The sequence below is a fragment of the Pristiophorus japonicus genome, chromosome 13 (genome assembly GCF_044704955.1).
Source record: "Pristiophorus japonicus isolate sPriJap1 chromosome 13, sPriJap1.hap1, whole genome shotgun sequence".
NCBI classification, from domain to species: domain Eukaryota; kingdom Metazoa; phylum Chordata; class Chondrichthyes; family Pristiophoridae; genus Pristiophorus; species Pristiophorus japonicus.
In genome coordinates, this window is record NC_091989.1 from 79,472,641 (window position 1) to 79,487,556 (window position 14,916).

At 45.4% G+C, this 14,916-nt stretch overlaps 1 protein-coding gene across 9 annotated transcripts in view; it reads left to right on the plus strand.

Moving 5' to 3' along the window:
* Nucleotides 1-14,916, plus strand: part of cfap54 (cilia and flagella associated protein 54) — a 724,932-nt gene that overhangs the window by 517,369 nt on the left and 192,647 nt on the right. For 8 of the 9 annotated variants that reach the window (XM_070897703.1, XM_070897705.1, XM_070897707.1 and 5 more), the window contains 3 exons: nt 3,776-3,898; nt 8,506-8,654; nt 13,601-13,770. In XM_070897703.1, coding sequence (XP_070753804.1) covers nt 3,776-3,898; nt 8,506-8,654; nt 13,601-13,770 — 442 coding nt within the window. The remainder of the gene's footprint in view (nt 1-3,775; nt 3,899-8,505; nt 8,655-13,600; nt 13,771-14,916) is intronic. The other variant, XM_070897704.1, reaches the window with a different exon arrangement.

Sequence of the window (14,916 nt, forward strand, 5' to 3'; positions counted from 1 at the left end):
TGACCAGAGCTGCACGCAGTACTCCAGATGGCCTAACCAAAGTATTATACAATTTAAGCATAACCTCCCTGCTCTTATATTCTATGCCTTGGCCAATAAAGGCAAGCATTCCGTATGCCTTCTTAACCACCTTATCCACCTGGCCTGCTACTTTCAGGGATCTGTGGACAAGCACTCCAAGGTCCCTTTGTTCATCTATACTTTGTTCATCTATACCGCTTAATGTATATACCCTTTCCTTATTAGCCCTCCCAAAGTCCATCACCTCACACTTCTCTGAATTAAATTCCATTTGCCACTGCTCTACCCACCTGACCAGTAGATTGCTATCCTCCTGCAGCCCATGACTTTCCTCTTCATTATCAACCACACAGCCAATTTTAGTGTCGTCTGCAAACTTCTTAATCATACTCTCTATATTCAAATCTAAATCGTTGATATATACCACAAAAAGCAAGCAACACAGTACTGAACCCTGCGGAACCCCACTGGAAACATCCTTCCACTCACAAAAACATCCATCAATCATTACCCTTTGCTTCCAAGCCAATTTTGGATCCAACTTGCCACTTTGCCCTGGATCCCATGGGCTTTAACCTTCATGATCAGTCTACCATGCGGGACCTTATCAAAAGCCTTGCTAAAGTCCATATCTACTACATCGTACGCACTACCCTCATCGACTCTCTTGATTACTTCCTCAAAAAATGCAATCAGGTTAGTCAAGCACGATCTTCCCTTAACAAATCTGTGCTGACTGTCCCTAATTAATTCTTGCCTATCCAAATGCAGATTTATCCTGTCTTTCAGGAATTTTTCCAATAATTTTCCCACCACTGACATTAGGCTGACAGGCCTGTAATTACTCGGCCTATCCCTTTTTCCCTTCTTAAACAAGCATACTACATTAGCAGTCCTCCAATCCTCCGACACCATGCCCATATCCAAAGAGGACTGGAAACATAGAAAACATAGAAAATAGGTACAGGAGTAGGTCATTCGACCCTTCGAGCCTGCACCACCATTCAATATGATCATGGCTGATCACTTTTGCAACTTTAGTACCCCATTCCTGCTTTCTCTCCATACCTCTTGATCTCTTTAGCCATAAGGCTGATGGTCAAGGCCTCTGCTATTTCCTTTCCACTTCACTCAACAACCTGAGATGCATTTCATCCAGGCCTGGGGACTTAGCTACTTTCAAAGCTGCTAAACCCCCTTACTACTTCCTCTCTCACTATATTTATTTCATCCAGAATATCACACTCCTCCTCTATAGCAGTATCTGCATTACCTCTTTCCTTTGTGAAAACAGATGCAAAGTATTTGTTTAGAAACCTACCAACATCTTCCGCCTCCACACAAAGATTACCCTCATGGTCTCTAATAGGCCCTACCCTTTCCTTAGTTACTCTCTTACTCTTAATATATTTATAGAACATCTTAGGGTTTTCCTTAATTTTATTGGCCAATGATTACTTGTGCTCTCTTTTAGTGTTTCTAATATCCTTTTCAATTTTGCCTCGTAATTTTCTATATTCCTCTAAAGATTCTAAAGTATTTAGCCATTGATGTCTGACATAAGTGTCCCTTTTTTACTTAATCCTCCCCTGTAAGTCCTTAGACATCCAGGCGGCTCTAGAATTATTTTTCCCAGCCTTTTTCTTCAAGGGCACATGTTTGGCCTGAACCTTTCGGATCTCCTCTATGAATGCCTCCCACTGTTCCGACACCGAGTCACCCACAAGTAGCTGTTTCCAGTCCACTGTGGCCAAATCACTCCTGAATTTAGCAAAATTAGCTTTTCCCCAAATCGGAACTTTTATTCCAGGCCTATTCTTGTCCTTATCCATAACCATCTTGAATCTGACTGAATTATGGTCAGTGGCACTCAAATTCTCCCCCACTAATACCCCTTCAACCTGCCCAGCTTCATTCCCCAAAACTAAATCCAAGACCGCCTCCTCTCGTGTTGTGCTTGCTACATACTGAAGAATTCCGCACCTCTATACATTTCACATTAAATTTGTCCCAATCAATATGTGGATAGTTAAAGTCCCCTACTCTTACTACCCTATGGTTTTTAGACTTCACAGCAATTTGCTTACATATTTGCTCCTCTATCTCCCTCCCACTGTTTGGTGGTCTATAATACACTCCCAGCAGTGTGATCGCCACTTTTTTATTTTTCAATTCCACCCATATGGCCTCAGTTGATGATCCCTCTAACATATCATCCCTCCTCACCGCTGTAATAGTTTCTATAATCAGTACTGCAATCACCCCCTCCCTCCCTTTTTACACCTCTCTCTGTAGCCAGGAATATTGATTTGCCAAACCTGCCCCTCTTTCAACCATGTTTCTGTAATGGCTATAATGTCATACTCCCAAGTGTCTACCTGTGCTCTTAGCTCATCCGCCTTATTCGCTATACTCCTTGCATTAAAGTATATACCATTCAGCACAGGAAGACCTCCTTGCTTACTATACACTAAACCCCGTTTCCTCTGTCTTACAGATTCGCTTTCTAGATTCTTGCTATCCAACTTCTGCTTTTCTTCCTTCCCTTTTGAATTCGTTCTTAGGTTCCCATCCCCCTGCCAAGCTAGTTTAAACTCTCCCCAACAGCACTAGTAAAACTCCCCACGAGGATATTGGTCCCGGTGCTGTTGAGGTGCAACCCGTTCGGTTTGTACAAGTCCCATCTCCCCCAGAAGCAATCCCAATGCCTCAAGAATTTAAAGCCCTCCCTTCTGCATCAATTTTCCAGCCATATGTTCATCCTCTCTATCCTTCTATTTTTATACTCATTAGCATGTGGCACTGGTAGTAACCCGGAGATTACTACCTTTTGAGGTCCTACCCTTTAATTTTCTTCCTAGCTCCCTGAATTCTACCTTTTGAGGTCCTACCCTTTAATTTTCTTCCTAGCTCCCTGAATTCTTCCTGTAGGACCTCATCCCTTATTTTACTTATGTCGTTTGTCCCGATACGGACCACGACCTCTAGCTGTTTACCCTCCTGCACCCCACCTCCCCCCGCAGGATGTCCTGCGTCCGCTCTGTGACATCCTTCACCCTGGCAGCAGGGAGGCACAAAACCATTCGGGAGTCACGTCTATGGCCACAAAAACGTCTGTCTGTTCCCCTAACTATAGAATCCCCTAACACTAGGGCTCTTTTGTTCTTCGTCCCTCCCCACTGTGCAGCTGAGCCACCCGTGGTGCCTTGGAATTGGATCTGGCTGCACTCCCCAGAGGCACCATCGTCCTTACCGATATTCAGAAGTGAATATTAATTTGAAAGCGAGATGGACTCATGGGAGGACTCCTGCACTACCTGCCTAGCACACTTAATACGTCTGGTGGTCACCCACTTCCCCTCCACATGCACGCCTTTAAGCTGCGGGGTGATCACCTCCTGAAACGTGCTATCCACGTAGCTCTCAGCCTCGCGGAAGAACCTTATTGACTCCACCCGCTGCTCTAGCTCCGAAACGCGGAGTTCGAGCAGTTGAAGCTGGAGACACTTCCTTCACACATAGTTGTCTAGGCTGCACAAAGAGTCCAGGACTTAACACATGCCACACTCCTGAGCTGAGCATAAACAAACAAGAAATATACATACAGATTGTAAGAGCTTCCACAGATATGTAAAAAGGAAGAGAGTAGCAAAAGTAAACATAGGTCACATAGAGGCTGAGACAGGAGAAATTATAATGGGGAATAAGGAAATGTCAGAAACTTTAAACAAATATTTTGTATCTGTTTTCACAGTAGAAGACACAAGAAACATACCAGAAATGATGACGAACCAAGGGTCTAATGAGAGTGAGGAACTTCAAGAAATTAATATTAGTAAAGAAAAAGAACTGGAGAATTGGAGGCGGAAGGGCAGCGGTAAGTTCTGGTGGGGGCGGGACAGCGGCGGAGCGGTGGTGACGTCAGTGCGCGTGTACATCGCCACGTCTGTCCCCTCATTTAAAGAGGAGAGAAGCAGTGAATTTTTAGGTTCGGCCACCGGGCCACCAGGGAGGGTTTCGGCCGGGCCAAAGGGGTGCCAGGCTGCCTGTTGGCGGACCGGCCGAACCCGGGGCCAAAATTAGCATGGATGGAGGATTGGTTAAAGGACAAAATAAAGAGTAGAAATAAACGGGTCATTTTCAGGTTGGCAGGCTATAATTGGTGTGGTGCCGCAAGGATCAGTGCTAGGGCCTTAGCAACTTACAATCTATATTAATGACTTAGTCTGTAATGTATCCAAGTTTGCTGACGATACAAAGCTAGATGGGACAATAAGCTGTGAGAAGCACACAAAGAGCCTGAAAAGGGATATAGACAGGTTAAATGAGTGGCAAGAAGGTGGCAGATGGTGTATAATATGGGGAAATGTAGAAAAACAGAATATTTTTTAAAAGATGAGAAACTATTAAATGTTGGTGTTCACAAGGATTTGGGTGTCCTTGTACACGAAACACAGAAAGTTAACATACATTAAGCAATTAAGAAGGCAAGTGGTATGTTGGCCTTTATTGCAAGGGTGTTGGAGTACAAAAGTAAGGAAGTCTTGCTACAGTTGTACAGGGCTTTGGTGAGACCACTCCAGGAGTATTGTGTACAGTATTGGTCTTCATACCAAAGGAAGGATCATCATCATAGGCAGTCCCTCAAAATCGAGGAAGACTTGCTTCTTCTCTAAAAGTGAGTTCTTAGATGACTGAACAGTCCAATACGAGAACTACAGTCTCTGGCACAGGTGGGACAGACAGTCGTTGAAGGAAAGGGTGGGTGGGACTGGTTTGCTGCACGCTCCTTCTGCTGCCTGCGTTTGTTTTCTGCATGCTCTCGACGACGAGACTCGAGATGCACAGCGCCCTCCCGGATGCATTTCCTTCACTTAAGGCGGTCTTTGGCCAGGGACTCCCAGGTGTCGGTGGGGATGTTGCATTTTATCAAGGAGGCTTTGAGGCTGTCCTTGAAACGTTTCCTTTTCCCACCTTGGACTTGCTTGCCATGCATGAGTTCCGAGTAGATCGCTTGCTTTGGGAGTCTTGTGTCAGGCATGTGAAAAATGTGGCCCGCCCAGCGGAGCTGGTCGAGTGTGGTCAGTGCTTCGATGCTGGGGATTTTGCCCTGATCGAGGACGCTAACGTTGGTGTGTCTGTCTTCCCAGGTGATTTGCAGAATCTTGCGGAGACATCGTTGGTGGTATTTCTCCAACGATTTGAGGTGTCTACTGTACGTGGTCCATGTCTCTGAGCCATACAGGAGGGCGGGTATCACTATAGCCCTGTAGACCATGAGCTTGGTGGCAGATTTGCGGGCCTGATCTTTTCCTCAGGTGGCCGAAGGCTGCGCTGGTGCACGGGAGACAGTGTTGAACCTTGTCGTTGATGTCTGCCCTTGCTGATAATGGGCTCCCAAGGTATGGAAAGTGGTCCACGTTGTCCAGAGCTGCGCCATGGATCTTGACGACTGGGAGGGCAGTGCTGTGTGGCGGGGTCAGGTTGGTGGAGGACCTTTGACTTACGGATGTTTAGTGTAAGGTCCATGCTTTCGTACACCTCAGTAAAGATGTTAACTATGACTTGGAGTTCAGTCTCTGAATGCGCGCAGACGCAAGCGTCATCCGCATAATGTAGCTCGACGACATAGGTTGGTACGGTCTTGGATCTGGTCTGGAGACGACGAAGGTTGAACAGGTTCCCACTGGTTTTGTAGTTTAGTTCCACCCCAGTGGGGAACTTGTTGAGTGTGAGGTGGAGCACTGCAGCGAGGAAGATCGAGAAGAGGGTTGGCGTGATGACGCAGCCCTGCTTGACCCCAGTCCAGAAGTGGATTGGGTCTGTGATGGATCCGCTGGTCAGGATCATGACTTGCATGTCGTCCAGTAGCAGGCGGAGGATGGTGACAAACTTCTGTGGGCAGCCGAAACGAAGGAGGACACTCCATAGTCCCTCGCGGTTGTCAGTGTCAAAGGTCTTTGTCAGATCAAAGAAGGCCCTGTACAAGCGTTGGTGCTGTTTCCTGCCTTTTTCTTGCAGCTGTCGTGCCATAAAAATCATGTCCTTTGTATCCCGTAGTGGACGAAATCCGCACTGCGTCTCCGAGAGGAGCTCCTCAGCCACAGGGAGAAGATGGTTGAGGAGGATTCTAGCAACGACTTTCCCAGTGGTTGATAACAGGGAGATTCCTCTGTAGTTGCCGCAGTCGGACTTGTCCCCTTTTTTAAAGATAGTCATGATTACTGCATTTCAGATCTCCCGGCATGCTCTCCTCCTTCCAGATGATAGAGATGAAGTCATGCATTGAGCTGGTGAATGGCCTTTTCTACCTTATGCAGGGCTGGGGTTTTGCTGAGATGGTGGCAGGTAGCATGCTGCTGGATGGAGGGGCAGTATGCTGCGGGATGGAGTCAAATGCAGAGTCTTGGTTAAGGAGATCTTCGGTGCTCCTTCCAGCAGGTCCTGACTGCCTTGGTGTCCTTGATGAGTGTCTCCCCGTTCTTGGCCAGCAGTTAGATGGGGCCTTGGGTGCTTGGGCCGTAGGTGGCCTTGACTGCGGTGAAGATTCCTCGTACATCATGGCTGTTGGCCAGCTGCTGAATCTCCTGTGTTTTCTCCACCCACCATCCATTCTTTAGGTCGTGGGTTTTTTGTTGGACCTCGGCCTTAAGCCATCTGTAGAGCTAATTTGCTGCTCACGATTTGGGTTGTTGTTTTAGGTTCAGAAATGCCTTGTGCTCCCCAAACAAGCTTTCATCTGACCATCTGATGCCATCTTCCACCTCGCTCTCCCTCAAACCTCCTCCCCCCTCACTCTCTAAGCCCCTTCTGGTCCTAACTCCGACCCTCAAAAGTACTTTACCTACCCCTTAAACCATGTTGCAAGGCCCCACTGCCCATCCCCCACCCACAACTGCAGCCTACCTCCCAGGCCGACATCCTTGCTGCCAAGTCCCTCCACCTGGACCCTTGCTTCTCACTCTCCACGGACAACTCAGCTGCTCCAAGCGACCCCCAGTGATCTCAACGGTGGTGAGCCTTCAACCAGCTTCAAAAACAGGTTTGGGTCTATCTCACTCGCGAGCCTTCCCTCCGGGCCTCTGCCCATCGGTGATGACCGGGCATCCCTTCCTCCATCGATGACCGGGTCTCTCTTCATCCATCGACGATTGGGCCTCTCTTTCTCCATCGATGACCAGGCCTCCCTTAATCCATTGACAACCGGGCCTCTCTTCCTCCAGCGACTACCGGGGACGACCGGGCTTCCCTTCATCCATCGATGACCAGGCCTCTCTTCCTCCAGCACGTGGTGAGCACAGTGGCTGTGGTCACTCTGACCTCTCCTCCTTCCACAAAATGGACCTCTGACCTTTCCAATGCCTGCCCTCAGCCAGGCCTCGGATCACTTTCAATCTCACCGAAGGGCGCTGCTCAAGGAAGGATATACTTTCCTTAGAAGGGTTGCAACACAGGTTCACTGGATTGATTGCTGGAATGAGAGGGTTGGCTTTTGAGGAGAGATTGAGTAGATTGGGATAATATTCTCTGGAGTGTAGAAGAATGAGAGATGATCTCATTGAAACATACAAGATTCTGAGGGGAATAGAGGCTGAGAGGCTGTCTCCCTGGCTAGAGAGTCTAGAACTAGGGGGCATAATCTCAGGATAAGGGGTCGGTCATTTTAAACTGAGATAAAGAGGAATTTCTTCACTCAGAGGATTGTGAATCTTTGGAATTCTCTACCCCAAATGGCTTTGGCTACTGAATCGTTGCGTATATTCAAAGCTGAGATCGATAGATTTTTGGACTCTAGAAGAATCAAGGGATATGGGGATCGGGAGGGTCAGTGGAGTTGAGTTTGAAGATCAGCTATGATCCTATTGAATGGTGGAGCAAGCTCAAAGGGCTGTATGGCCTACTCCTGGTCCTATTTTTTAAGTTCGGCTTTGAGGAAAGCATCTAAAAATTGCCTCAGACAAAAATATATATTTGGAAACAAAACTAAACAAATGAGGAAAAATCTAGTATAACAATAACATCATGCTAAAAATTTAGAAAAATGGGAAAAAAATCCATGAATTTTCTCTGCCTCTTTATCATATGTGGAACTTTCCATTTCATCTGAAAGCATCCTTTCGCACAAAATTGCTGGGAAGAAGGAACCTGTCAAGAAACCAGCTTCACGCCTACTCGACCACTCTCTCTACTCCCACTCTATTGGTGAGATCTGTGGTTGATGCACCCTTAACTGTCAGTGCCAAGTTCATGATTAGTTGAGGCATTTTGTGCTACTTAGTTAAAGTGGCTTGTGTAGACCAAAATATATTATGAATTATTGTTCCTCAGCAACATGCTACTTAGCCTGGTAAAAGCTTATTTGTTATTCAGCATTCGACCTGTTGTGTGTCAGGATGGGTAATGTTTCATTTGCTGTTTATAATGTCTATATGATTTATTTCTTATGCCATGTTTGTGGTAAACTGCTTCTGCTGCATATTGCAGGTACAAACATTATAGATCTGGACACTGAAGATGTGGCATTTATTACTAGAATAAGTGATTTGCAAGGTACCATCTTAGAATGTGAAAAACCAAATAACCCTCTGGACCTTAAAATCATCCAGCACCGCCTGACCATGTCCCAGTTGAAGGTAATTATGCAAACTAATTCAGGTAAGAAAAAGTCACTTGATCACATTAAGCCAGTTTTGTACCTCTAGGTAATAAACTCTTGAAAGTCATGGACAGACTGCCAACAGATCCAAGGAAATTACAATCTTTGTGAGATTGCCATTTTCTTTAGTTTTTAGCTCATGCAGTGATTTTTTTTTAATGATCTGTTCGCAGGGTGTAGGCAACACTGATAAAGCCACATTTATTGTCTGTCTCTAGTTACAAAGAGAAGGAGCAAGCTAATTAGCTGCACAATAATTTGTAACTATTATTGTACAGCTGATTGGCTTGCTAGGCCATTTTAAAGGACATTAAGAGTTAGTCCAAGTAGGGGTGGCAATCTCTTAATTCTATTCTTTATCTCCGTCATATAATAGCCTGCAGCAGAGCTGCCATTTCTTGTGCCTTTGTGACTCCACCAAATCTCAGTGCCCACTCACATTACATCCCCAATATTTGAATAAGCCCTGACAGGACATGGGTGCAGTGCATGTCCAGTGTGCTTCCTGTGTGTTGCACTCCCCAGTATGTGCCCAGGAAAATCAGCCTTAATATTTCTAATCCTGCTTGGATACGTCATTTATGAAATACAACTAATTAGAATTGAACAACGTGCGCTGGGAATTTCGTCTGCTATTCCCCCGATCAGACGGCGTTACTTTGGCAGAAACTCCGTTTAAGTGGTTTATCTGGGGTTTCTGCCAAAGTTACATACTCCTCGAGGATGTTCTGCCATTCAATGAGATCATGGCTGATCTGTGTCCTAACTCCATAAATCCGCCTTTGCCCTATGTTCCTTAATACCATTGGTTAACAAAAATCTATCAATCTAAGATTTAAAATTAACAATTGACCTAGCATCAGTTGCCATTTGCGGAAGAGAGTTCCAAACTTTTACCATTCTTTGTATGTAGAAGTGTTTCCAAACTTCCCTCCTGAAAGGCCTGGCTCTAATTTTTAGACTATGCCACCTTAATGGAGACCTGGCTCAAAAAAGGGCAGGATTGGGTACTAAATATTCTTGGATATTCAGGAAAGATAGGGAAGGAAAAAAAAGAGATGGGGTGGCAGCATTGATTAAGGAGAATATTACAGTGCTGGAGAGAAAGGATGTCCTCAAGGGGTCAAGGACAAAATCTATTTGGTTAGAGTTAAGAAACAATAGAAGTGCCATTACACCACTAAGTCTATTCTATAGGCCACCAACTAGTCATCATCATCATAGGCAATCCCTCGGAGTCGAAAATGACTTGCTTCCACTGTTAAAGTGAGTTCTCAGGTGATTGAGGAGTCCAATGCGGGACCTACTGTCTCCGTCACAGGTAGGGTAGACAGTGGTTGAAGGAAAGGGTGGGTGGGAAGCCTGGGTTGATGCACACTCCTTCTGCTGTCTGCGTTTGGTTTCTGCTTGTTCTCGGCGATGGGACTCGAGGTGCTCAGCTTCCTCCCGGATGCTCTTCCTCCATTTTAGGCGGTCGTGGGCCAGGGATTCCCAGGAGTCGATGGGGATGTTGCACTTTATCAAGGAGGCTTTGAGGTGTCCTTGAAGCATTTCCTCTGCCCACCTGGGGCTCGCTTGCCGTGTCGAAGCTCTGCATGGAGCGCTTGCTTTGGGAGTCTCGTGTCGGACATGTGGACGATGTAGCCCGCCCAATGGAGCTGAAGGAGTGTGGTCAGTGCTTCGATGCTGAGGATGTTGGCCTGAGCAAGAACACTGACATTAGTGTGTCCTCCTAATGGATTTGCAGGATCTTGCGGAGGCAGCGCTGGTGGTACTTCTCCAGTGTTTTGAGGTTTTTGCTTTATATTGTCCATGTCTCTGAGCCATATAGGAGGGCGGGTATCACTACTGCCCTGTAGACCATATGCTTGGTGCCAGATTTGAGGTCCTGGTCTTCAGACACTCTCTTCCTCAGGCGACTGAAGGCTGCACTGGCGCACTGAAGGTGGTGTTGGACCTCGTCATCAATGTCTGCTTTTGCTTGATAGTAGGCTCCCGAGGTATGGAAAATGGTCCACGTTGTCCAAGGCCTCATCATGGATTTTGAGGGACCGCCTATGATGATGATCACATTAAATGCTTTGCTGATCATCTGTCATTTTACCTAGTTTACTGTGGACAGGCTCTGTCTCATCACATGAGCACACAGCGTTAGGCTGTTAACTAAATCTGGCTCAATACTCATTATTAAATCTAATATGGCCTTCCCCTTTTTTGGTTCTAGGCCATATTGTTGCAGAAAACTATCCTGAACACACAATAAATTCACCACCTTTCTGAGCTAGTCTACTTATCCCAATCTATATGAATATTAAAATCCCCCATTAAAACCTCTCTGCCTTTAATACATGCTTGTTTAATCTCTGCATTTATATATTATAGCACTTCACAACTACAACCAGGGGGCCATACACAATTCCCACTACAGTCTTAAACCCTTTTCTATTTCTTAATTCTACTCAAAAGTCTCCACTGCCTGCTTACCTCTCATTATATCCTCTATCATTGAAGTGATTTCATCCTTAATCACAAAGCTGCTCCTCCCCTTTTACCATTTTCCTATCTGTCTAGTAGATTTCATAACCTTTAGTTCCCAATCCCGACCATTTACAGCCATACCCTCCAAGTTAAATTTGAGCCTGCAATTCATTCAATTTGTTCCTTATACTCCATGGGTTTGTATAAAGAATGTTTATTTGGGCCACACATCCAAACTTGTCGTCCTACTCTAATGTTTTGATGACACATTTCTTATTTCTTTCGCATGGTTCAATTACTTTACATCTTTTAGTTTTCCCTTTACTTGTATAAAGCACAATTTCTGACAATTACCCTAGTCTCTTCCCTTTCGTTTGTTTTAGAACTATTATTTATATTCCCTTTTCCACTGAGTCCTCCAACTCCCTCCCCTCCCCATTTACTAGTTTAAAGTCCTCGTGACCACCCTATATATCCTTTCCACTAGGACCCTAATTCCAGCCTGGTTCAGGTGGGGCTCGTCCCAACGGTACAGTTCCTACCTATCTCAGTACTGGTGCCAGTGTCCCATGAAATTCCACCCCACTTTCCCTCACCATTCCTTCAGCCACATGTTCACCTCTTTAATCTGCTTAACCCCATGCCAATATGCACGTGGCTCAGGTAATAATCCAGAGATTATAACCCTTGAGGTTGTTCTTTAATTTAGCTCCTAGCTCCTGGTACTCTCCAAACAGGACCTCTTGACTACTCTTCCCTATTTTGTTGGTCCCAACATGGCCACAATGACTGGATTCTCCCCTTCCCTCTCCCGTATCCTTTCAAGCAGTTCAAGATGCCCCTCAGCCAGGCACCAGGTAGACAACATACCTTGTGGGACTCTCGATCCTGCTTACAAAGGATGCTATCTGTCCCCCTAATTATTTAATCCCCTATAACTACCACCCAATGCTTCCCCTCCTCTTCCTCCTCCCCACTTCTGACAGCCTCCTGCTCGAAGGTGCCATAGTTAGCATTCTGACTGTTATTCCGACAGTTTTTATCCTTATCCTAACAGGTAGTAAGTACATTGTGCCTTTGGATAGGATCAATTTCTGCAGATTCTCGTTCTCTATCTCACTTAGGTTCCCCTTACTCTGTACACTATCGGTTACACCAACCCCATTCTGATCCTGCACCTCTCTACGAGGTGTGCCCGAGGTCTGGAGCAAACTGTCCAGAGATGACTCCCGCTCCCAATGACTGAGCTAGAGAGATTCGAGACAGTGACATCTACTGCAGATGTGTTTGCTTGGGACAGTCTCTCTGTCCATAAACACTCCCATATACTGATCTGACATATGTTAGTCTATATTATTTACATTTACTTTTTAGCCTGTTTTAAGGGTTTTTTTTACACCCTAACTTGCACTTCTTCTTCTTAGGCGGTCCCTCGAATCGAGGGATGAGTTCAATGATTTCACAGGGGTTTCAATGAAGGCCCTAATACTCCAGGTCTGAAAACTGCATATTGAAGGGTGGAGGATACCTATGCGTGGACTTTTTAACGTGGGATGGCCATTGCACACCAGCTACCACACGGGCTTGACAGAGCTAGGTCTTGGTCCAGTGGCAAGGGTTAACCAAGACGACTGGAGATCAGCTCTGCTGCACGGACCTAGTGTGCACACATATCGCAGTGTGGGCTGGCCCGTGCTGCCTCTGGACTCACGCCTCTTCTGGGCCCCGAACTCATGCCTTTTCTGGGCCCCGATCACATCGCTCTGCAATTTCTCGCTGCTCCTTCGCTCCTGCTGTACCTGCTCACACTCCAATCACCGACCTGGGTTATGGTGACGTCCAATCCAATCGCCCTCTTCACAGCCGTCATCCTCCCGGACTGGCTTGCGCTGTACCCTGCAGTGGTATGCCGCCACGCTACTTGCACTCAACACTAAAACACTGGACAAAATTTTAAATACTTACTGCCTCAAGCTTACACAAACCACTACAAGTATTGGAGGCAAAAAGCAACACCTTCTTCCCCCTCTGCACCGAATTTCCAGTCTCACTAAATTCTCAGCTTTGAATTCTTTTTACAATGCACTTGTTTATGACATCTCTGTAACCACTCTGTGCGCCAGCAGATAACTGTTTACTTTTACACCCCTTTTCAAGCCACACCCAAGTTACAGCGTCCAATCAAGAGATAGAGAGAATTCCCCAAGGAAATTCCCAGTGGTGGTTTCTAATGTTTGAGTGATTTCCTGTAGTTTTTGCTTGTTACGGTTTGAGAATTAAGGAGAAGTATCATAGCTGAAATGAGTTGAGGCAGATGTGTAGAAGTGCAGATAGGGCAGGCGCATTAGTGGGCTGTTTCCCTTATTTCATACATTTCTGCGATTTTATTTTGTAACTCAAATGGCATTGTTTATGGCTTTACTGATTGATCATTTTATGCTGCAGGATATTATCTTGACAGAAGCACAAAATAAGTTGAACATTTTCATGGACACTCTGAAAATGCAACACGTCTCTAAATTAGCCAATCTTCCACCTGCTGAATTAGAGGCGACCATTGATGCCAAACTTCAGTGTGCAGCAATTGCTTTCCAAAGGTTGCAGCCAGCATTTAGGTATATATCAGCATTACTGTTGTACTGTTGCAGTAGCAATAATGAAAAAATATTTTCAGTTTACATGGCATCTTCTCCTATTGCTACCAAACTCTGGCTTTCCACTCAATTCTGAAACACCCTAGAACCCAGCCACATGGGCTCAGTAGTCTGATGTCCTTGCATTTTAACTCTGCAAGGCAGAATTTCCTCTGAATGAACAGGTAAGCCTTGCTGTTACCCTAAAATGTGTGAAAAAATATTGGTGGGTAAATAGATTCTTTGTTAAGCGCTGTTAAAGGCTTTTTTTAAAAGCTAAAAAGGGAAAACTGCTATCAAATTGTGTGAGTTAAAAATAAAAATGAAGTCCTTAATTCTAGGTGAGTCCTCAAAGCAAGCAGCAAGTTTTTGAAGTCTCACCACAGTAGTGACAGCAGTGAATAGTGCAGCATTTAATCGCCGTAGCATGGGTACCCCAACCACTGGTTGTCTTATGATGCCATCGGAGGTATTTTAGAGTTTTTCATTCCAGTACTCTTTTCTTGTTAATGCCCTGAGGACAGCTCCCATAAGCAGACTGCATCCTCACAATCTGACATCCTGGTCTTTTCATTTTGACTTGTGGATCTGAGGTTAAATCAAATCCCAGATTATAGGCACAATGAGCACAGTGGAGTCTTTTCATGTCCCTTAGTACCAGGATGTGGTCTCATGTCAAATCCCTCATGTTGGTTCTAGCCTGTAGAATATATATGGCACATGCTCAGAGTTTTCTAAGCTGAACAACCTTCAGAATCCAATAACAACTGAAGAATCTAGGGCAAAGATCAGTAGGAGGGTTTGGGGCATGTATTTTTAACAGGGTTGCATTTAAATACATGTTTTTAAAAGTCCAGTTCCTCTTGGTGTCCAGTGCTTGTCTCTTTCCTCCTGCCCACATCTGCAACAAGAGGTGAAATTAGCTCAGTTTGATCCAGGCAGTGCTGGTGGTGCTCCTCCTCTCAAAGGAAGCTGTGGCAGTAGATCCCCAATGGTATCATACAGTAACTGAATATCTGACTAAGTGTTATGCTAAATGGTGCCTCAGAAAAATCCAATCACAGCATGTCATGCATTGGGTGGGAAAATTCATGCCAAGATTCAGTATTGCCTGATTGGCCAAACATG